Source organism: Neolamprologus brichardi, chromosome 3 (genome assembly GCF_056152115.1).
Source record: "Neolamprologus brichardi isolate AB-2024 chromosome 3, ASM5615211v1, whole genome shotgun sequence".
Classification (NCBI taxonomy): domain Eukaryota; kingdom Metazoa; phylum Chordata; class Actinopteri; order Cichliformes; family Cichlidae; genus Neolamprologus; species Neolamprologus brichardi.
The window spans coordinates 31,300,004-31,322,625 of record NC_142106.1 but is presented as its reverse complement, the minus strand read 5'-3'; the positions used below and the strand labels follow the sequence as shown (position 1 = coordinate 31,322,625).

The 22,622-nt window shown below is 39.4% G+C and overlaps 2 protein-coding genes across 3 annotated transcripts; both read left to right on the top strand.

Annotated features, from left to right (window-relative positions):
• The first annotated feature begins 2,818 nt into the window (after positions 1-2,818).
• LOC148104198 (permeability factor 2-like) lies at positions 2,819-3,928 on the top strand. Its single transcript, XM_087836668.1, has 4 exons — positions 2,819-2,885; positions 3,037-3,145; positions 3,251-3,325; positions 3,847-3,928. Exons 1-4 carry the CDS (start codon positions 2,819-2,821, stop codon positions 3,926-3,928), a joined length of 333 nt encoding a protein of 110 aa, XP_087692794.1.
• A 6,190-nt stretch (positions 3,929-10,118) lies between these two features.
• On the top strand, positions 10,119-20,122 carry LOC148104197 (permeability factor 2-like). Of its 2 annotated transcripts, none has more exons than XM_087836648.1 (4): positions 10,119-10,244; positions 10,403-10,511; positions 10,617-10,691; positions 20,041-20,122. In XM_087836648.1, exons 1-4 carry the CDS (start codon positions 10,178-10,180, stop codon positions 20,120-20,122), a joined length of 333 nt encoding a protein of 110 aa, XP_087692774.1. In that variant the 5' UTR covers positions 10,119-10,177. The 2 variants fall into 2 exon arrangements, with proteins under 2 accessions (XP_087692774.1, XP_087692781.1); XM_087836655.1 differs by lacking the exon at positions 20,041-20,122 and adding an exon at positions 11,010-11,082.
• The last annotated feature ends 2,500 nt before the right edge of the window (positions 20,123-22,622 follow it).

Below are 22,622 nucleotides of genomic sequence, written 5' to 3'. Positions count from 1 at the left end.
GGAATGTGCTGGGTGTCTGCCAGAAGGGAAATGTCTCACTCTGCTCATGAGATAACAGAGGTCAATGCTGTCACTATACCTGGTTTTGAGCCAGTTGCCAGTGTTACTCATCATTACTCACATGAACTCCAGAGTAGTACTGTTGGCTCCAAGCCAGCAGTAGTGTTAGGAAATTGGTCAAAATATCCAGACCTTTTATTTTAATTCCACAGTCCCCCTTCAGCAGGTAATTTAGGTCCCAAATATGAACCCATCATACAAGAACAAAACCTCAGCACTGACCGGAACTCTGTTGCCCCACTCAAAACCAAATCTGTATCATTCTCTCAGTCAGCACCCTGGTTTACAGCTGAACTCAGGCTCCTGAAAGCAAAAGGACGATGACTTGAACGCCTTTATAAGAAAACTGGTCTGAATATCCACAAGGAAATGTTTAATAATCATATTATGTATTATAAGGAGTGTATTAATCAAACAAAATCTGCTTACTAGTCCACCATTATCAGTTCAAAAGATGACTCAACCAAGATACTGTTTTCACTGTTCAACTCTTCTTTCAGGTCACCAGATTTTTTACCTGCTCACCTTTACTCATCCTCCTTTTGTGATTCTTTAATGTTATTTTTCATTGAGAAAATTTACAAAATACACCAAGACCTGTTTTCCGAGGTTCCATCTAGCTCTTCCTGTGTAATTCCTCTCCCATCACACTGTTTTTCTGCTTTCCAGCTCCCCTCGGGTTACTGATATTTCAGATTTCGTCTGTAAGTCAAAACCTTCTACTTGTCAGCTAGACCGCATTCCTACAGTTTTGGTTAAGGCATGTCTACCTTCTTTGCTTCCCCTCATATCTGCCATCATCTGCTCTTCACTTACCACTGGAACTGTTCCTTCTTCCCTCAAAATTGCTGCCATCACCCCAATATTGAAAAAAACTGGTCTAGATCCCAATAATTTTGAGAATTTTCGGCCTATTTCCAATCTACCATTCCTTTCAAAAGTTCTTGAGAAAATAGTTGCCACACAACTCCACTCACATTTAACTAATAATAATCTGTATGAACAGTTCCAGTCTGGTTTTCGCCCCTCCCATAGCACTGAAACAGCACTTATAAAAATAACCAATGATCTTCTTATGGCAGCTGACTCCGGTTTACTTTCTATTCTTATTCTCCTCGATCTGAGCGCTGCTTTCGACACTATTTTTCACTCCATTCTTCTCAGTAGGCTAGCCTCCATCGGTCTCTCCCATATTCCACTAGCCTGGTTTAATTCATACCTGTCTGATCGCACTCAGTTCATTCAACTCAAATCCTTTACTTCTCAGCCCTTCCCTCTGACCACTGGCGTGCCCCAGGGATCTGTCCTGGGCCCCTTCTTTTCATTATCTACCTTCTTCCGCTTGGACACATTTTCCATAAATACAATATCCATTTCCACTGTTATGCCGATGACACCCAGCTTTATCTGTCCACTAAACCTGATTCTGTTCTTCCCCCATCCACCCTCACCCTCTGCTTAGCTGAACTAAATTCATGGTTCTCTTCTAATTTTCTCAAACTCAACAGTAATAAATCCGAGCTCCTCTTGGTAGGCACTAAAGCAACATTATCCAGAACCAACAGTTTCTCTATTGCTATCGATAACTCACCGGTCTTCGTTTCTTCCTCTGTGAAAAGTTTGGGTGTCATCCTCGACAGTACTCTATTTTTCAATTCACACATTAATAATATTACTCGGTCTGCATATTTTCAATTACGCAACATCAATCGTCTCCGTCCTTTTCTCACCCCACATGCCACTGCCATTGTTGTCCACAGCCTTGTTACTTCCCGGATTGATTATTGTAATTCACTTCTTTTTGGTCTTACTCAAAAATCCACCCACAAGCACCAACGCGTCCAGAACTCTGCTGCCCGTATCATCACCAGGACTCCTTCTGCCCACCACATCACTCCTGTCCTGCAGCAGCTTCATTGGCTCCCGGTCAAATATCGCATCAATTTCAAAATACTCTTGTTCACATTTAAGGCTATTCATCATCTCTCTCCTCCATATCTCTCTGACCTGGTTAAGATCACTGCCCCATCTCGTTGTCTCAGATCTTCTTCTTCCCTTTCTCTCTTTGTCCCCTCCCCCCGTCTTGCAACCATGGGGAGCCGGGCTTTCAGCTGCTCTGCTCCACGACTCTGGAATTCCCTACCTCCTGATTTAAGAAACATCTCTTCCTTCTCTCTCTTTAAGTCCAAACTCAAAACCCACTTGTTCAAAATAGCTTATCCCACATAACCTTTCCACTCTCCTATTTTATTTGTTTATGTCTTACGCTTTTATGATTCTGTAAACTTCTTGCTTTTATGTTGCTTTTAAGTGTACAGCGACCTTGAGTGTTTTGAATGGCGCTTTCAAATAAAAAATGTATTAAGGTCCACCGCAACACAGCTGTATGGTCTCGCTGAAGGTCAAGTTTCAACAAGTTTCCTTGGAATTGAATATTTGTAAACTCAAATGTGACGCAATGAGGAGATGCTAACAGGAATTGAAAGTACAACACAAACACTGGATTTGTACTGTGAGAGGACAGGAAACAGATTTTTGCAGCCACTTCTTAGGAAGAAATCCTTGGCAAGAGTAAACCCAGCTGTGAGTGTATATAAGGAGGTTCAGAGATGATGAACCTCACAGTCCTGCACACTCAGGCAGCTCGAGAAGTGAAGGAGACGCACAGCAGCAGAGATCCTTCATATCGAAGAAGAGCAAATCAGTTGAAGACTGAGCCTTCAGTAGATCCTTCACTCAATAATTTAAAAGCTTTAAGATGAAGACAAGTGTTGCCATCCAATGCATCGTTCTCCTGGCCTGCATGGCCCTTTGCACTTCACATAGTAAGTGTGTTTTTATGGAAAACCTTGGTGTATCTGTGCATCTTGAGAGGAGCTGAATTATGAAAACAAATCAATCTAAATATATTTATGTTTAAGTAAAATATGAAACTGCAGCAGTTTAACCTTAATTATCACTTTCTACGCTTTCCAGTTATTCCAAGGTGCCAGTGTGTGAAGACCAGTAAGTTTGTAAAGATCGCTCTCATCGCTCAACTCAAGGTTCATGAGCCTCGTCCATACTGCAACAGGAGAGAAGTCATGTAAGTGCCCACAGTGACAGGAGCACATTATTAATAAGAGCTCAGTCATTAATAAGGATTGTTTATAAAGTGGTTTTAAATCAAAGCTTTCTTTACATGTTACAGTGTCACACTGAAGAATGGGAGTGAACAGTGTCTCGATCCTGAGTCTAAATTCACCATAGAACTACTGAAAAAACTGTAAGTCATACAGATGGTTTTTTTTTCTTTCATTCACTGTTATTGAGCTAAATGTGAGTTAAATATTAGAGAGGAAGTCAGTGAAGTTAAAACAGGAACATCAACAGTCACTTTGGAGCATCAGTGCGAGGCTCTGCACATCAGAAATGAAAAATACTGATGGTTTTAGAGTAATAGTTCAAAGCTCTGGATGAAAACTGCTTCTGGGTCACAGGACAAATCTGATCGGTTTTAATAAACATCTTAATGCAGTATCAATACTATAGATTATATCATTAATGATGCAGAATATATTGTAGCCATAAAATAATTTCTTTAATTCCACAATGAACGATTAACAAGCTACAATAATTGAATGTCTTTATCGTGTTTTTGCTAGTAAAATTCAGGATTGTCATTCTCATAATTTAGAAGGTGAAGAGGTTAAGAGAGAAATCACTGCTTGAGTGTTATGAGTTATGAATCTGTTCACTATCACTGGAGCTTCAAGGTCTCACGTCTGTGATTTGTTGTCTTCACAGGAGGCAGAAGAAAAGTCAGCATAAGACGACCGTCAGCCCCCAAACAACCACATCATCAGCCACAGTGTCAAACTCATTATGATGCACTTTGCATGTTTATACCTGTTACACAAAAGAAACAAGACATCACTCAATGAGAAGAAGGAGCAGCCGGTGCAAATTTGTCCACCACATCCCACTGTGGTCTATGGGACTGAAATCTGGTGACTCTGGAGGTCATTTGCATGCAGTCAGCTCACTGCCATGTTCAGGTCACCAGCTCGAGTTGTGAGATATGGTGCATTATACTGCAGGAAGTAGCCATCAGAAGATGTGTACACTTTGGTCATAAAGGGATGGACATGGAAACAGCAAACAGTGAACATTGTTCAGCTGTTGGACTGGATACATGTTTAAGTATTTGGGATTTTTTTATTCTTTTTTTAATGCACTTATCAAGAGTGGCTCCTCCAGCTGATTTTAAACCAAAACTCTCCAAACCACCTGATATGAGAGATCCACTTACACGACACAGAACACTGATTTTAACATCTGGAAATAGGATTGAGCTCGCTTCATAGTTCACCCCTCTGTTTTCCTTCCCTAGAGTGCAGCCTTTGTGTTTTGTGTTTTATTTCATTTCATCGTTGGTCTGTTCTAGATTATTTTTATAACGTTTTTGGATTCTCAGTGACTGAAATAAAGGTTGTTTTCTGTTTGCTTCACTTTCTTGCCTTAGAGTCCAGTATCTGGGTCCTTAACCTTGCACATTGTGACAGAATCTCTTCTTTCATATCTAAAACAACCAATTCTGAGACTTTAAGAATTTATTTTGCTCTCTAAAAATGAGGCTTGATTGCCAGTGTTCAGTGTCAACACTGTGAACTGTTCACCATGATAATTTTGCAGTTTGCTTTAAAAATGTAGCTTAAACATGATGCAAGAACATGATACACATGTGTGACTCAAACAGCTTCATCATGAACTCGAAATCACTGAATCTGAATCCTGCATGAAAAGGTGTGTCGGGTTCTGAAGACATAACCATTAATCTTGTAAGAAGTGAGGGGATAAAACATCACTCTTTCACATTTAGCTGGTGAAAACTGTTTTGTGCCCAGACTAAATCTATTAGCCTTGATTTTGTGTTTAAGTCACTGCTTCCTGTAAGTAGTTGAACATGGGAATAATAATAATAACACATTTCCAAACTCCGGATGTGAAAAAGTTATCTGAGGTTTGGGAACTGGGAGCTGAGCCTGTCGTGGGTTTCTGCCAGGAGTGAATGAGACCTTTACAGGGGGACCCTCAGTCAAGGTTTAAATCTAAAATACAAACTCTCAAATCAGTTTTGTGTTGATACATTTTATTAAGATTATATTTCACCCAAAATATATTTTAGATAGCTATAGACAGAACTCTAGTTAGTCACACGTACAGTAAAGACATCACCAAAAGCATTAAAAACGACCCGTTTGTGGTGAAAATCTCCTGAAGTAAATGTCGACATCTGGATATTTGGTTCTGAAAACGCACAGACGCTAAACTTTAACTGGAAGCTCTACTTGGATACTTTAAAGCACCATCCTCGAGGGTCACATGCAAATATTTTTGATATAGGCTACTGAAGTAAAAAGCTGCGTTTCTCAACTGCAGAGTTACACTGAAAGGCTACATATTTAGTAGGGGTGCAACGATACTCGTATCGATATTGAACGTTCGATACAGTGCTTTCGGTTCGGTACGCATATGTATGAACAATACAACATTTTTAATTTATTTTATCAACTTTCCTTCTGATGGTGCTGTCTGTGTTGAGCGCTCAGTGGATCTGCACTCGACAGTGCAGCCTAGGCGGAGTAGTCGAACACAGATTCACTGAGCACAGCAAGCTAGCGAGACAGAAGTTAAGCTCTCCTTGCAACATGGCAAATTGAACCTCCCCCACCCTCATTCAGATCTGGCGTTTGGAACTATTTTGGTTTTCATGTGACGTATGACCCCAAGGTAAGCGCGTCATGGACTAAAGTAAGATAGTAGTATAGATAGATAGATAGATAGATAGATAGATAGATAGATAGATAGATAGATAGATAGATAGATAGATAGATAGATAGATAGATAGATAGATAGATAGATAGATAGATAAAACTTTATTAATCCCTCGGGTGGGTTCCTCTGGGAGAAGCAACCTGTCACTGAACAGACTCTTCTGGTTGTTTATGGCCGTGTGCAGAGGATGCCCAGCATTGTCCATAATGTCCAGCAGTTTCTTTAGTGTCCTTTTCTCTGCCACTGACACCAGAGTGTCCAGCTTCATGCCGACCACAGAGCCAGCCTTCCTGATCAGTTTTTCCAGCCTGGATGGGTATGTTGGATGTGCCAGCAATGCTCAATTACATGGGTGGGAACTAGTGTGTTAGCGCAGTTAGCTCATTAACATGTTGGCCGTCCAGCCCCACGCACGAGGTGATCCGTGGTAGCTCATTAACGGAGATTTGCCGTGTTGTGGCATTAACGTAATTTCAGATTAACGCTGACAGCACTAGTGGGAACACAACGAATATGACTGCACATTTACGCTGACATCATCCTAGTGCAAAGACAAGTGGAAGCAGACAAAAACAACAAGCAGCATGCTACAAACTTTACCTGAGTCATTTAGACAGCCGTTAGCACATGATTCTCCTTATGGGGACCTGATATGTTTAATATGCTGCTGAGAATATAGCCCAGAAGAAGCGTATAGTATAGCTTTTATTTTGGAAAGAGACATTTCTCTGTAATAAACTCTCTTTTCCAAAGATGAGTGATTCCTCAATCAGATACAGGGCTCGCAAAATCGCTAGCCCGATGTCCCGGGGCTAGCGATTTTTCCAGTCGGGCTGCCCTGCCTGCCCTGCCCGTTGGCCTATCGTAGGAAGGAAAAATATATGTCAATGCTTTTGCATTCTTTCGGAAATGTAGCTGGGTAATTATGTCATTGGCATCGGTGAGCCACTGTCAATATGTGACATACTGAAATCGCGTTTGAATTTGCGCTTGTTTTTTGCTTTCACTTTGCAATCGCGCGAACTGTGTATAGAGAGCGACAGCACTGATTGGTGAGTGATGATAATTTGCGCACCAATTCCTCTGACATCATCTTATCAATCGTTAGCTTACTATGCAAACATGACAAGTGAAATCTCCCGCAGCTTAAACATGTGAGAGGTTGATCGCGCAGAGAATCGCTGAGCTTTATGTGGGTGCGTGTGTAAAAGCAGCAGGATATATATTTTAGTTCTGCTGAGCCAAATAAGACAGGTCAGGGTGAAGAAGTGACAGCGAAAGAAAAGCTTACCACAAAACGGAAAAGTTATGATAAATCAGAGTATAAGGCAAAAAGAAAGTGCAGCTTTATGGTTTCATGGACAAAAGAATTTCTGTGGCTGCAATATGACGAGCTAAATAACCAGGGCTGCACATAAGTGGTCCGCAGGTGCGCATTCGCTGTCAAAATAAAAAACGCGCACAAGATAAGAAGTTGCAACGCGTGTTTGCATACATAAGATTTTCTGGAGGAGGACAGATATTTGTTTAGAACTCTTAAAGATGTCGAAGAAGCTCCTTTAAGCAATTACTGTGATGTACCTCCACCTCCAAAGAAATGTCAGAAGGAGTCCGAACCACAAAAGAAGCGCGTATTCTCAGAAAAGTGGTTGCAGGAGGTGAGCTGGCTTCAAACAAATGATGAATGCACAGAGATGTGGTGCAGAATGTGCCGTGAAAATTTAATAAATGACAAATTAATAAAAAGGCATGAACATTTTTTTTGTATCGAAAAAATATCGAACCGTGACACCAAAGTATCGAACCAAACCAAACCGTGAATTTTGTGTATCGTTGCACCCCTAATATTTAGTGGCTAGTTAGTGCCAAGTGACACATTAATAAAATACTAGAACATTCATTCAATTCAATTTTATTTACCAGCACCAAAAACATTGGCAGCAAAGTGCTTTTTATTGTACTGTAAAGGTACAGAGAAAACTCCAACAATCATATCAATCAATCAATCAATCTTTATTTATAAAGCACTTTTCATACAGAAATGTAGCACAAAGTGCTTTATATGGTTAAAAGCAGCCCACCCCACCCCGCCCTCCAACTCACTCCCCACACTCTCATTAACATAAACGATCATGGATACATACATACACATCATAGATAACCACCTATGAGCAAGTACTTGGAGACAGTGGGAAGGAAAAACTCCCTTTTAACAGAAAGAAACCTCTAACAGAACCAGGCTCAGAGGAGGAAGACAGGACAAAGACATGCTGTGGAAGAGAGCCACAGACTAATAATAACTAGTGACTAAATACAATAAAAAGTGAAGAAGTAGCACTCAGTGCATCATAGAAAGCACCCAGCAGCCTAGACCTCTTGCAGCATAACCAATTGGGCTGGGATTTCTAGAATCAATTCCATTCCGATTCAATTTTGATTCAGACAGAAATATTGTAATTCTGATCATTTATTAATACTGACACTTGTGAGACTTCATCAGAAGTGTAAACATCACAGCAGATGCCTTTGTATCAAAGTTACTGAGGATGAAACACAGAAAAACATGAAAGAGATTTTCTTGGCTTGTCTTTTTATAGCAGTTAACCTTAAAAATATTCTGCAGTAGATCAAATACGGAAGAAAACCATGAACCAACATATGAACATTATCTGATGCTACTGAGGTGAAGCAGAGCAAGGTTACAGAGGTTTTATTAGAGACACAGCTAAGGGTTTTGCAATTTCTCATAATTTTAAAAAGTAAATTTCTCTGGTATTGAACAGCAGAAATTAGGCTTTCTTGTAGGAAGTCATTTAAAAAAAACCAGCAGGAGACTGCGCTGTGAACAATGGTAGACTGGTGCGTAATACGCAAATCCAAACGTGCAAAACTGATATTCACCACAGTAATGCTGATGCCTGTCATAACACAGTAGACGGATAAGACAAACACATAAGGACTTGTTATTATTTCCAGTGTAGCTGCTGATGTCTGCAAGTGCTGGAATTGAGCATGACTCACACTGATTTCATCACAAGAATAAGATTAGATCTAAAACCCATCTAGCCCAGGGACTAGCTGACTGTGACTGACTTCCCGTGTCATTCACACAACATCGTCTGGTGTTTTCTCGCTGAGGGCAGGAAACTGAAGGAGAAACAGCCTCACCCACCAGACTGACAAGAGGTTGAACTCACTCCCCTCTTCACAAAAAAAGACTGAGTTGTAATAAGCACACACACCAGCACCAGTCCCTTTACTACATTGCTACTGCTACTATTTCATACATTTCAGAGGCGTCCAAATAGGCTACATGTCTTCATGCAAGGTATCTGTCAAAATACCTGAATATACCTGTCCAGTGGAAGCACGTTGAAGGAGTGGAGAAGCCAGTGTGAAACATTCTTAATGACAAAGTCTGCCTTGGTTTCTGCTGTGATTGGTGACCTTATTAATCTGAGAATTTCAGTATTTTTAAAAATAATGGAGACGTTTTTTCTTGCATTCCCACAACCTTACAGATTTACTCATTGACAGATTTACTGCATTTACTAAGTGCAATGATACACGTGCACATCTGCAAACAATGAATAGAAAATGATCTTTTCAGCTGTGTTTAAAGGAACTTCCCATTCTCTTTCTTTTTATCATTTTATTTATTGGAAAGTGTTCAAACACTTTTATCATAAAGAGAAGTGTAAGTAAACTTTAAGCAGAGTGCATTAGAAACAGTAAAATATTAGGCATATCATATCATAATTTGAGCTGTCTAAATTATTCATATTAGACTGATCATATAAAGACTTTATTGCATTTCACCTCTCTGTAAGTAGATCAGAGATACAAAATATCCTTTATCAGCAAAACTCACATATGAGTGATTGGAGTGAGTCCAAAATGAGTGAAATGTGACATCAATTTCAACAGATACAAACGACACCGGAAGGCAGGCATGTCTCAACATCAACCAGTCGCACAGGAAATCTTTGCGAGTAAGTGAACGTATAAAGTTTAAATGCCAAAGGATTGCGACAGCAGGATTTCCACTGTGGGAGGACAGACATCGGAAAGTATTTTTTTCAGCCACTTCTCAGGAAGAAATCCTTGCCCGGGGTCCACGTACCTGTGAGTGTATATAAGGAGGTTCAGAGATGATGAACCTCACAGGCCTGCACACTCAGGCAGCTTGAGAAGTGAAGGAGACGCACAGCAGCAGAGATCCTTCATATCTGAGAAGAACAAATCAGTTGAAGACTGAGCCTTCAGTAGATCCTCCACTCAATAATTAAAAAGCTTTAAGATGAAGACAAGTGTTGCCATCCAGTGCATCGTTCTCCTGGCCTGCATGGCCCTTTGCACTTCATTATGTAAGTGTGTTTTATCAGATTATGGAAAACTTTGGTGTATTTGTGCATCTTGAGTGGAGCTGAATTATGAAAACGAATCAATGTAAATGTATTTATGTTTAAGTAAAATATGAAACTGCAGCAATTTAACCTTAATTATAACTTTCTACCTTTTCCAGTTATTCCAAGGTGCCAGTGTGTGAAGACCAATAAGGCAATAAGGACCGCTCTCATTGCTCAACTCAAGGTTCATGAGCCTCGTCCATACTGCAACAGGAGAGAAGTCATGTAAGTGCCCACAGTGACAGGAGCACATTATTAATAAGAGCTCAGTCATTAATAAGGATTGTTTATAAAGTGGTTTTAAATCAAAGTTTTCTTTACATGTTACAGTGTCACACTGAAGAATGGGAGTGAACAGTGTCTCGATCCTCAGTCAAAATTCACCATAATGCTGCTAGAAAAACTGTAAGTCACACAGATGTTTATTTTTCTTTCATTTACTGGTGTTCAACTTAATGTGAGTTAAATATTAGAGAGAAAGTCAGTGAAGTTAGAACAGGAACATCAACAGTCACTTTGGGGCATCAGAGCGAGGCTCTGCACATCAGTGATTAAAAATACTGATGGTTTTACAGAAGCAGTTTTTTTTTTTCAAATCAAGATCCTTTTTTTATTCAGAAAGTAAATAAGACAAAAAAGTTGGTTGATTTTGTTGTTAAAGCTTTAAAAGTTGTGATTTATTTTGCAACCCAGCCTCATCTCTCTGATATGTTGTTTTCAGAGGAATCAGATGAAAAATACGACAGTCAGCCCTCAAACAACCACATCACCAGCCACAGTGCCAGAATCATCATGATCCACTTTGCATGTTTAGCGCTGTTACAACATGTGTCGATCAAGAAGAAGGAGCAGCACGGCTCTTGTTCTCATCACAAAATATAAATGCATTTAATTCCTCAGCCTGTCTTCTGGCTTAAGTTGTGATTACTAAGCATATGCACATTTATATATCTGCATCTATATATATTTATTTTTGTAAAGTATGTAACACAAATATTAATTTATTTGTGCTATTTCAACATTTGAATTTAATGTATATTCGTACCATGTTTGTCTCTTTGATTCTGAAATGTACAACAGTGACTCCGACTCAATAAATCTCTAAGTTGTTGAATAAGTTATATCTTTTCACTTTATTATAACGACTAATTAATGTTTTAATTGTAAGGAGCCAGAGGAAATATTAGACAAACAAGAACATACAAAGAGGGAAAGGTGCAACCAGCACAACAACATAAAAAAACGAAACAAATCGAATGAAACATTGCCTTTAAAATCTCAAAAGTAAGCAGCTGCTTCAGTTTAAACAGGACTGCGACTTTGATAGAGTTTCTAGCAGGATAACAAAGTGTGTGTTATAACACAGTATGTGTTATCCAGTGTTGGGGAGTAACGGAATACATGTACCGCCGTTACGTATTTAAAATACAAAATATGAGTAACTGTATTCCGTTGCAGTTACCGTTTAAAAAGGTGGTATTTAGAATACAGTTACTTTGTTGAAATAAATGGATTGCACGGCGGTACTTCCCTGTTTCATATTGTCGCGGGTCAGGACTGTTTTGGTTTTGTTTGACAGCTACGTTCTGTCGTTCCAGGTGGCAGCGTTACGGTTGCCATGGTTACAGGGTGACGATCTCTCTCTGCGTGTTTCCTGGGTGAGAGAGGCCTTTTTGTTGTTGTTGTGCTAAGCTAATAGGCAGAATGCTACAGGTATAGCTCTAAAGAATGTAGCATCATGGGCAGTGTAGTCCGTGATGCAGGGAGAATGGACTGCCATACCTGTTATGTGTCTGTGAGCGAGGGAGGGAGAAAAAGGAAAAGTACGAGCTGTCATCGAGCAAAAACGGGAGCTGGAAGCATGAAAATATAATAATAACCACTGCAGCCAAGAAGAGTGCCTGACGAGCCCAGTTGTAAGTAAGCTATTAAGACTGGACTGTACACCGTGTTCGTGTTTTCCTCCAAAAACAATAAGTTCTGTTGGAGCAGCCTTTCAACGCCTCTCTCTGTCTCTCGCTAGCAAAGTTGACCCAGACAACAAAGTAAAGCTAGTTTTCGGCTACGAGCCCGACACAGAACGCAGCGTATTAGCCAGAGGTCCCTTTACTACGGTTCGGAGCCGCGGACCTTCAGTAACAGTAATAAATCACAGCAATAGTACATTCATGTAGTTGTAAACAGCATGATAATATATTAAGTAATCCAAAGTATTCAGAATACGTTACTCTCATTGAGTAACGTAATGGAATACGTTACAGAATACATTTTGGGGCATGTATTCTGTATTCTGTAATGGAATACATTTTAAAAGTAACCTGCCCAACACTGGTGTTATCCTGCGCACACCCAATTACACCACCAGCAGCCTGAATTGCTGTTTAGGGATCACACAATAATCTTTGTAAATACTCTTTACCAAAAAGGGAAATGTTTTCTTAATGTCATTTTTAGTTACCAGGTATTACAAATTACGAGGTATTCCTAACAAAAAAGCAGAAAACTGTTTACATATTTAATGCAGGACATAGGATCTGATTATCTTATGATTATCATATCAAGAGTTGTTCATATTGCTCCAGGAGTATAGAAGTCACATGGTCTAATGTCCAGGGCTTTTATTGTGAAAGATAAGCATAAGCAGAAGTGTTACCTGCACACTTTACCCAAAGAAATGTTTGAAATTAAAAATAATTTACAAAATTCTTCATATCATTTACAAATCCATCAGTATCTGTCCGACCTGCTGCACCCATACACACAGTGTAAGGTGCTACAGTCGTCAGCCATGGGTCTGCTTTCTGTCAGTCGCACCAACCTCCAAAGCTTTTAGTGTTTCAGCTCCACCCTCCGGAGTCATCTCAACTATTAGTAGTAATAGTAGTAGTAGTATTGTGGTGGGGCGTGGTCTGTGGCACAGCTGCGGGGGACGCGGATGCACCTGAGCGGCACCCGCAATCACGCCTCGCCAGCTTAAAACAGACTGAACTGGGTCCTGGCTGTTGTTGGTGGTGTATGGGCAGCTGGGAGCTGGAAAGCTGTAGATGTGAGTATTGCTGTGAACAGCAACCGCAACGAAGAAAAGTGTTAACAAGTGCTGAAAAGTGCAAACATGAGGTCAGGTCTGTTGTGCATTATTGTTGTTAGTAGTAGTATCAGTAGTAGTAGCTTACAGCGTGGGCCAAATTGGTGAACAACCAAACGAGAAATTTAAATAAAAAAATTAGAATATAAAATTACTCTTAAACAGACTGAACTTTAGACAGAAACAGCACTACAGCTGAATAACAGAAGTGGTTGATGTGGATTAGTTTAAAATAGGTTGGAGTGCTCTGAAGCAGCTGTCCAATTAAAGGGACCAGGATATGTTCTTCAATGCACATATTAAACAAATATCTAGGACTTCTTTCTTCCATTTGTGTAGTATCTCTAAAATTTGAAATATCCTGTCTCAGAGTGACGCTGAAAAACTAGTTTGCATTTATTACTTCTAGGCTGCCCGACTATAATTCATTATTATCAGGAAGTCCTTCTGTTAATCCAAAATGTTGCAGCAAGAGCACTGACAGGGGCTAGACAGAGAGAGCATATTTCTCCTATGTTGGCTTGGATTCAGGAGGCAGACATTGTCTCTACTTTTAGGATTAGGCTTAAAACTTTCTTTTTTGATAAAGCATAGTTAGGGCTGTACAGGTCACTCTAAATCCTCTCACTCATGCTGCAATAGGTCTTGGCTGCTGGGGAATTCCCATGATGCATTGAGTGTTTCTTTATCAGTCACCTTTCTCAGTTACTGTGTTATACACCTCTCTGCATTTAATTATTAGTTATTATTAATCTCTGGCTCTCTTCCACGGCATATCTTTTGTCCCCTCTTCCTCCCCTCACACCAGCCGGTTGAGGCAGATTGCCGCTCCTCCATGAGCCTTAGTGCTTGCTCATGTGGGGGTCATATGATTATCAGGGTTTTTCTCTGCTTTCTTTGTATTATTATAGGGTCTTTACCTTACAGTATAAAAGAAACTATTTTTGTGATTTGGCACCGTATAAATAAAATTGAATTAGACTGAAATGAGAACGACTTTCATTATTTTCAGTAGTGACAGAGACTTTTTTTTCTTGCATTCTCAATTCCTGTTGTGAGTTTTAGTTTACCCTGTGGTGAATTTTAAAAAACAGTTCAATGAGTCAGAGGAATGCAGCTGTTAAAACTGTCCTGTCTTTTAGCCTCCTCAGAGATTCCTTAGATATGATCTATACATTAAATATGCATGAAAGAAACATATTTAATGTAAATCTCCATCCATACAAACAACAGGTTTTAAGCTACACTGAACCTCTCAGAGAATTTTTATCTCTTACAAAAATATCGATGGTTTTAGAGCAGCGGTTCAAAGCTGAGGGTAAAGACGTATGACTTGATCTGTTCACTACCACTGGAGCAAATTCTCATGATATGTTGTGTATAATTCATCTAACATTTAAAGGGTTTGTAAACAGTGGATACAGCATGTTTATGTATCATGTTTGTTTTTAATGCTGGAAAATCCCTCTGGAGGTAGTTTTTAAAATGTTATATCTTTTCACTTTATTATAACTAATAACTCACCAGTTTACCACCACTTTATACACGGTCAACAAAAAGAGAACAAAAACAAACAAAACAAAAAAAGAGGGTGAATCCAAAAATCCCAAAGTTTGTCATTAAACCAGGTTTCACTTCAAACTATAAGCATCAACTCAAAAAAAATCTTCCAAGTCATTTAACTGCTTTGCTTTTATCTCTGATGTAACGGTAACTCAATTACATATTAACAGCTACTCCAGTTTAAACAAGATATTCTTGCTATTACTAAGGCAGGAATGCAGAGAATTTTATTTTAACAGATTTTCTGTCTTCCTCAGTACTTCCTCTCTTGGATAATTAAAAGCATACGCTTCGAAAAGAAAAGGTTTCTTTCCAGTGTTTTATAAAAATCATTGTCAGCCCACATTTGTACAAATTACAGATCAAGATCAGCTTTATGTAGGACACTCACTGGCCATTTTATTAGGTATACCTCTCCAATACTGAGCTGGACCCACACTTGCTTTGGAGTTCCTGTTTCCTTCATATCAGCTTGAAGCACATGGTTGTTTTCTGGCATCAGAACTCCCGCTCACTGGGAATGTATTATTTTTATGACCATTCTCTGTTAACCATAGAGGTTGTTGCGTGGGAAAATCCAAGTAAATAAACGGTTTCTAAAATTCTCAGACCAGTCTGAGACCAACAAGCATCCCACATTCAAAGTAACTTAAATCATATTTTTGTCTCTATTCTGATCCTTATTATGATAATTCTTTTCATTTCTGCAGTAACATTTCTCTTCTTTTCTCTTTCCATTAAAGTCAGTTTCTTGTTTTGCACCACACTCAGTTTTCTCTTGTCAACACAAATCTGTAAATAAGTTTATAAAGAAATCCTACTTTATTGTAACTGGATTGCAACTAAAAAGATGATAAACGTGCAATATATAATTCATGCAACTAATGCGAGCATTTCACAGACTTTCTTTTTTATACGTTTTTTATAGTCAGCTGCATATTTCAGCTTCATTAGTAGATTTTAGGCAATTCATTGACAAATGAAAAACTAAAACCTGAGATGAGACTTTATTTACTGTCCCATAAATTACTTTGACAAACTTCTATAATAATCGTCATTTTAGTTTATTATCAGCAAACTCCTCTAACAATCGCACCTTCTAACATCAGGGACTTTTAATGTGAAAGATAAAGACAAGAAGGTGTCTTATTTACACACTTTGCACAAATAAAATATGATCACGTTTAAATTGTGTAATTTCATTTGCAGTGAAGCATTTCCGGGACAGGCTCCAGCCAGCCCAACTGTGACCCCGACAACATTAAGTGGAAGACACAGAATGGATGGTATTTCTGAGTGAAGTGTGTTCAATTTGCTTACACATCTATTCAATAGCAGCCAACCTGTTCTGATTAAACATGCAACTCCAGAGCCAACAAACTGACAGCGATTCATCTTCTGCAGAGCATGTGTGCCAAATTTCAGTTGGCAGCAAATGTTTCAAACAATCACAAGCTTGATGTATCTTGAGAGACGAGGATTAGCGGATAAGCGACGTCGAGCATTTCTGGTGTTCAGTTTGCTTGTTGAGGTGAATTTTTCTTCCCTGTCCCTGCTGGATTTTGCAAGACCTGGACTTATGAGATCGTGTTACCTTAGGAGTGTTCAACCAGACTCTCCGGTTATTTGGCCCTCTGCCCCAGCAGCAAGTGGTATCTATTATCGTCACAAATCGAACCCGCAGTTTCTACATCCCCTAAAACGGGTCAGTTTCTGTGATGGTTTGACTTATCTATGACAAATAAAATGTTCTTGTTGAACGATCTTATTCTTTCCAAAAAGCTGGATTTTTTATTTTTAACTGAAACCTGGCAGCGTGATGGTGACTATTCTTCCCTTATCAAACTTTGCCCATTGTCCATTTTTAAAGGAGTTCAGTGACTTTTTGTCTTCCATCTTGAAGTTGTCCAGATTGTTAATAATTGGGTTTTAATATACACATTGATGATGACCTCTGACCTCTTTGCCAGAGGTTTTCTTAGCATCATGGACTCGTTTTATTTCACACCACATGTGTTTGGCCCCAGTCACACCTAGATAGATAGATAGATAGATAGATAGATAATGATAATGATAATAATAATAATAATGGATTGCATTTATATAGCGCTTTTCGAGACTCTCAAAGCGCTTTTACAATTCCACTATTCATTCACTCTCACAGTCACTCACACACTGGTGGAGGCAAGCTATCTATAGATAGATAGATAGATAGTCTGCTGGCAGACACTCAGCACATTCCTTTGTATTTCCCTGGCAAACCATGCAGGTAGAGTCTTTATACAGTCAGCGTTTGGCAGAGGAAGGTGAAAAATATTTACACAAAATAATCGTTTTTTTCTTAATTTGGCCCTAATACTCGTTCCTAGATAATAAACAAAAACTATTCAGTCAGAAATAAAAAAATGTACATTCCTCTTGTCGGCAGAAAACGCTGACACTCTTTTACACTTTAGTTTAAAAATATTACTTCCTTTTAGTAAGGAATGGATTGTTCTGAAGACGTGTGGTTAAAGTGTTTCATCATATGCAAAGTAAACAATGACTTACAAGAGCACCTGGAAAAGTTACCACAGAAATCAGAAATGAATACAAAATATGGTGTCACGGTGGTTAGCACTGTTGCCTCACAGCAAGAAGATCCTGAGTTCAATTCTACCATCAGGCCGGGGTCTTTCTGTGTGGAGTTTGGATGCTTGCGTGGGTTCATTTCGGGTTCCTCCAAAAGTCCAAAGACATGCAGTTAGTGGGGCTATATTGGAAACTCTAAATTGCCCATATGGTTGTCTGTGTCATGTGTTTTTTTGGGGGGTTTTTTACACTCCTCCCATTCCTGGTGAACATTCAACGGATTCACAGCATCATCCAAGAAATGTACAGCTGGGATTTTGGACCACTGCACGGGAGCATGATTGTGAATACTGTCAAAAACAGTGATGCCAGTGGTGGCTCCATAAGTTAAGCATACATGCTGGAAAATGATTCTTATAAACACCAGCACAAACTCCCTGATAAACCCCACTCTTTGAAACAATAAAAACAAAAGCAAATAAGAGTAAAACACTGGTGATGATGGTGAACTGACAAAGTCTCTTGTAGACTGGAAAGAACAAAGCCAGTGTTCCCGATTAACTAATGTTTAATAAGGTGAGATAAATCCCTTCACCAACAGACCAACAACAAAATGAGTCAGAGAAGCACACAGACCGGATGATCCATGCAGGATTGACACTGCCTCCATCTAACAACAGCTGCTCACTGCAGGTAAACAGGCTGTCTGAAGTGGCCCATGAGCTGAAAGTGCATAATCAGAATTTCTCTTTATACTATTAGCTGTCAGGTTCACTATTTATTTTACTGTGGCCTGTAAGCAACAGCAGCAAGTCTGGTAATGGACAGGTGCAAGGTTATCGATGGTTACACTCACGTGCAGTGAAGGGGATGTATGCTGTCTAACAAGGCGGCTGATCAGTTAGTTTCACTAACTTATCTATACAAGGCAAGAGATTTCATTTTGTTTTCACACATAACTAAATCTCTGCCTTTTAGCTAAAATTGATCATGATTCATCTTATAAGTGCTCATGGATCTATATTAACTCATATTGTATTCTGTGTACAATACTCTGTCATGGTTCGGCTGTGTGGCAGGCAGGATGTAGGACCCAAATGCAGGACTCACAGATGGGAATTTTAACTGAAAGAGGGGCACAGAGGAAAAACACACAGCAGAGCGACCACATGAAGGTTAACAAAGCGACAACAAGCAGGGGAAGAGTGAGGATTAAAATACATAGACATAACGAGACAAACAAAAAGCTAATCTAGACATAATGCGCACAGGACAGGGGCTATCAAAATAAAAATGGAAGCATGACATTCTTCAGCGCGCAGAGTAGACACTAAGACTTGGAAATACAGCCCAGACCGTGACATACTCACCTGCATTTCACTTTCTCCTTATCGTCTAATGGAAAATCACTTACATCTGCCAAATACTGACTGTATAAAGACTCTACCTGCATTGTTAGCTGGATGACTGCAGACAAATGTGCTGGGTGTCTGCCAGCAAGGATGACTCACTCTGCTCGCGAGAAACCACAGAGGTCAATGCTGTCAGTATACCTGGTTTTGAGCCAGTTGCCGGTTACTCATCATTACTCACATTAATTCCAGAGTAGTACTGTTGGCTCCAAGCCAGCAGTAGTGTTAGGAAATTGGTCAAAATATCCAGACCTTTTATTTCAATCCCACAATCCCCCTCCAGCAGGTAATTCAGGTCCCACATATGAACCCATCAGAAACTCAGCACTGACTGGAATTAGTCTAGACGCAGGTGGTGGTGAAGGTGGAGGCTTGGATGGAGCTCTGAGTGACCAGCATGAAGTGAGAGATGGGAAGGAGGTGGGTTGAGTGAATGAGAGTCAGAAAGGCAGAATAACACAAGATAGCTGAGATGTAAAGTACTCAGAACGGGAGCTGATTGGCTCGGAGAAGTTGGTCAAGAAGATGATTGTACTAGAGCTGTGATGTCAGCAGTGTGGTAAAGTGGAAGTGTTGTAAAGGACAGACTAGCAGCCGAACACCCAGGAACTCTGCATGTGAAGTACAGATGGTATTAAGTCCCAGAGCCCAGATAAAGGAAGATCTTGACAACCTGTCCCACCAGCCTTTGGTGACTGACTGTAAGTCATACAGATGTTTTTTTTTCTTTCATTCACTGTTATTCAGCTAAATGTGAGTTAAATATTAGAGAGGAAGTCAGTGAAGTTAAAACAGGAACATCAACAGTCACTTTGGAGCATCAGTGCGAGGCTCTGCACATAAGAAATTAAAAATACTGATGGTTTTAGAGTAATAGTTCAAAGCTCTGGATGAAAACTGCTTCTGGGTCACAGGACAAATCTGATGGATGAACAATTAACAAGCTACAATAATTGAATGTCTTTATCGTGTTTTTGCTAGTTAAATTCAGGATCGTCATTCTCATAATTTAGAAGGTGAAGAAGTCAAGAGAGAAATCACTGCTTGAGTGTTATGAGTTATGAATCTGTTCACTATCACTGGAGCTTCAAGGTCTCACGTCTGTGATTTGTTGTCTTCACAGGAGGCAGAAGAAAAGTCAGCATAAGACGACCGTCAGCCCCCAAACAACCACATCATCAGCCACAGTGTCAAACTCATTATGATGCACTTTGCATGTTTATACCTGTTACACAAAAGAAACAAGACATCACTCAATGAGAAGAAGGAGCAGCCGGTGCAAATTTGTCCACCACATCCCACTGTGGTCTATGGGACTGAAATCTGGTGACTCTGGAGGTCATTTGCATGCAGTCAGCTCACTGCCATGTTCAGGACACCAGCTCGAGTTGTGAGATATGGTGCATTATACTGCAGGAAGTAGCCATCAGAAGATGTGTACACTGTGGTCATAAAGGGATGGACATGGAAACAGCAAACAGTGAACATTGTTCAGCTGTTGGACTGGATACATGTTTAAGTATTTGGGGTTTTTTTTATTCTTTTTTTAATGCACTTATCATCAAGAGTGGCTCCTCCAGCTGATTTTAAACCAAAACTCTTCAAACCACCTGATATGAGAGATCCACTTACACGACACAGAACACTCTGATTTCAACATCTGGAAATAGCATTGAACTCGCTTCATAGTTCACCCCTCTGTTTTCCTTCCCTAGAGTGCAGCCTTTGTGTTTTGTGTTTTATTTCATTTCATCGTTGGTCTGTTCTAGATTATTTTTATAACGTTTTTGGATTCTCAGTGACTGAAATAAAGGTTGTTTTCTGTTTGCTTCACTTTCTTGCCTTAGAGTCCAGTATCTGGGTCCTTAACCTTGCACATTGTGACAGAATCTCTTCTTTCATATCTAAAACAACCAATTCTGAGACTTTAAGAACACTGAACATTTTGCTCTCTAAAAATGAGGCTTGACTGTCAGTGTTCAGTGTCAACACTGTGAACTGTTTACCATGATAATTTTGCAGTTTGCTTTAAAAATGTAGCTTAAACACGGTGCAAGAACATGATACACATGTGTGACTCAAACAGCTTCATCATGAACTCAAAATCACTGAATCTGAATCCTGCATGAAAAGGTGTGTCGGGTGTGAAGACATAACCATTAATCTTGTAAGAAGTGAGGGGATAAAACATCACTCTTTCACATTTAGCTGGTGAAAACTGTTTTGTGCCCAGACTAAATTTATTAGCCTTGATTTTGTGTTTAAGTCACTGCTTCCTGTAAGTAGTTGAACATGGGAATAATAATAATAACACATTTCCAAACTCCAGATGTGAAAAAGTTATCTGAGGTTTGGGAACTGGGAGCTGAGCCTGTCATGGGTTTCTGCCAGGAGTGAATGAGAGCTTTACAGGGGGACCCTCGGTCAAGGTTTAAATCTAAAATACAAACTCTCAAATCAGTTTTGTGTTGATACATTTTATTAAGATTATATTTCACCCAAAATATATTTTAGATAGCTATAGACAGAACTCTAGTTAGTCACACGTACAGTAAAGACATCACCAAAAGCATTAAAAACGATCAGTTTGTGGGGAAAAGTAAGTAAGTAAATGTCGACATCTGGATATTTGGTTCTGAAAATGTTGCACAGATGCTAAACTTTAACTGGAAGCTCTACTTGGATACTTTCCAGCACCATCCTCAGTGGTCACATGTGAATATTTTGGGCGATACAATCAGGTAAAAAGCTACATTTCTCAACTGCAGAGTTACAATGAAGGATACATATTTAGGCTAGTTAGTGCCCAGTGACAGATTAATTAATAAAATACTAATAAAAATTAATTCAGTTCAATTTTATTTACCAGCACCAAATCACAACAACATTGGCAACAAAGTGCTTTATATTGTAAGGTAAAGACAAGAATACAGAGAAAACTCCAACAATCAGATAACCACCTATGAGCAAGTACTTGGTGACAGTGAAAAGGAAAAACTCCCTTTTAACAGAAAGAAACCTCTAACAGAACCAGGCTCAGAGGAGGAAGACAGGACAAAGACACGCTGTGGAAGAGAGCCACAGATTAATAATAACTAGTGATTACATACAGAGAGGTGTAGAAACACAAAAAAGTAAAGTAGCACTCGTTGCATCATAGAAAGCCCCCAGCAGCCAGGACCTCTTGGGCCAATTGGGCTGGGATTTCTAGAACCGATTCCATTCCCGATTCAATTTTGACGCAGACAGAATTAATGTAATTCTTCATTTATCAGTACTGACAGTTGTGAGACTTCACCGGAGGTGTAAACACCCCAGCAGATGCCTTTGTATCAAAGTTACTGAGGATAAAAGACAGAAAAACATGAAGGAGATTTTCTTGGCTTGTCTTTTTATAGCAGATAACCTTAAAAATATTCTGCAGTAGATCAAAAACAGAAGAAAACCATGAACCAACATATGAACATTATCTGATGCTGCTGAAGTGAAGCAGAGCAAAGTTACAGAGGTTTTATTAGAGACACAGCTAAGGGTTTTGCAATTTCTCATAATTTTAAAAAGTTTAAATTTCTTCGGTATTGAACAGCAGAAATTAGGCTTTCTTGTAGGAAGTCATTTAAAAACAAACAGCAGCAGACTGCGCTGTAAACAATGGTAAACTGGTGCGTAATAAGCAAACCAATAACGCAGAAAAAAAGAGATTTG

What these genes read in the sequence shown, in the direction of transcription:
- LOC148104198 (XM_087836668.1), top strand. Translation starts at nt 2,819, where the DNA reads ATGAAGACAAGTGTTGCCATCCAATGCATCGTTCTCCTGGCCTGCATG. An exon ending in GGCCCTTTGCACTTCACATA is followed by an intron (nt 2,886 to 3,036) that starts GTAAGTGTGTTT and finishes TACGCTTTCCAG; the next exon opens with TTATTCCAAGGTGCCAGTGT. An exon ending in TGCAACAGGAGAGAAGTCAT is followed by an intron (nt 3,146 to 3,250) that starts GTAAGTGCCCAC and finishes TACATGTTACAG; the next exon opens with TGTCACACTGAAGAATGGGA.
- LOC148104197 (XM_087836648.1), top strand. Translation starts at nt 10,178, where the DNA reads ATGAAGACAAGTGTTGCCATCCAGTGCATCGTTCTCCTGGCCTGCATG. An exon ending in GGCCCTTTGCACTTCATTAT is followed by an intron (nt 10,245 to 10,402) that starts GTAAGTGTGTTT and finishes TACCTTTTCCAG; the next exon opens with TTATTCCAAGGTGCCAGTGT. An exon ending in ATAATGCTGCTAGAAAAACT is followed by an intron (nt 10,692 to 20,040) that starts GTAAGTCACACA and finishes TTGTCTTCACAG; the next exon opens with GAGGCAGAAGAAAAGTCAGC.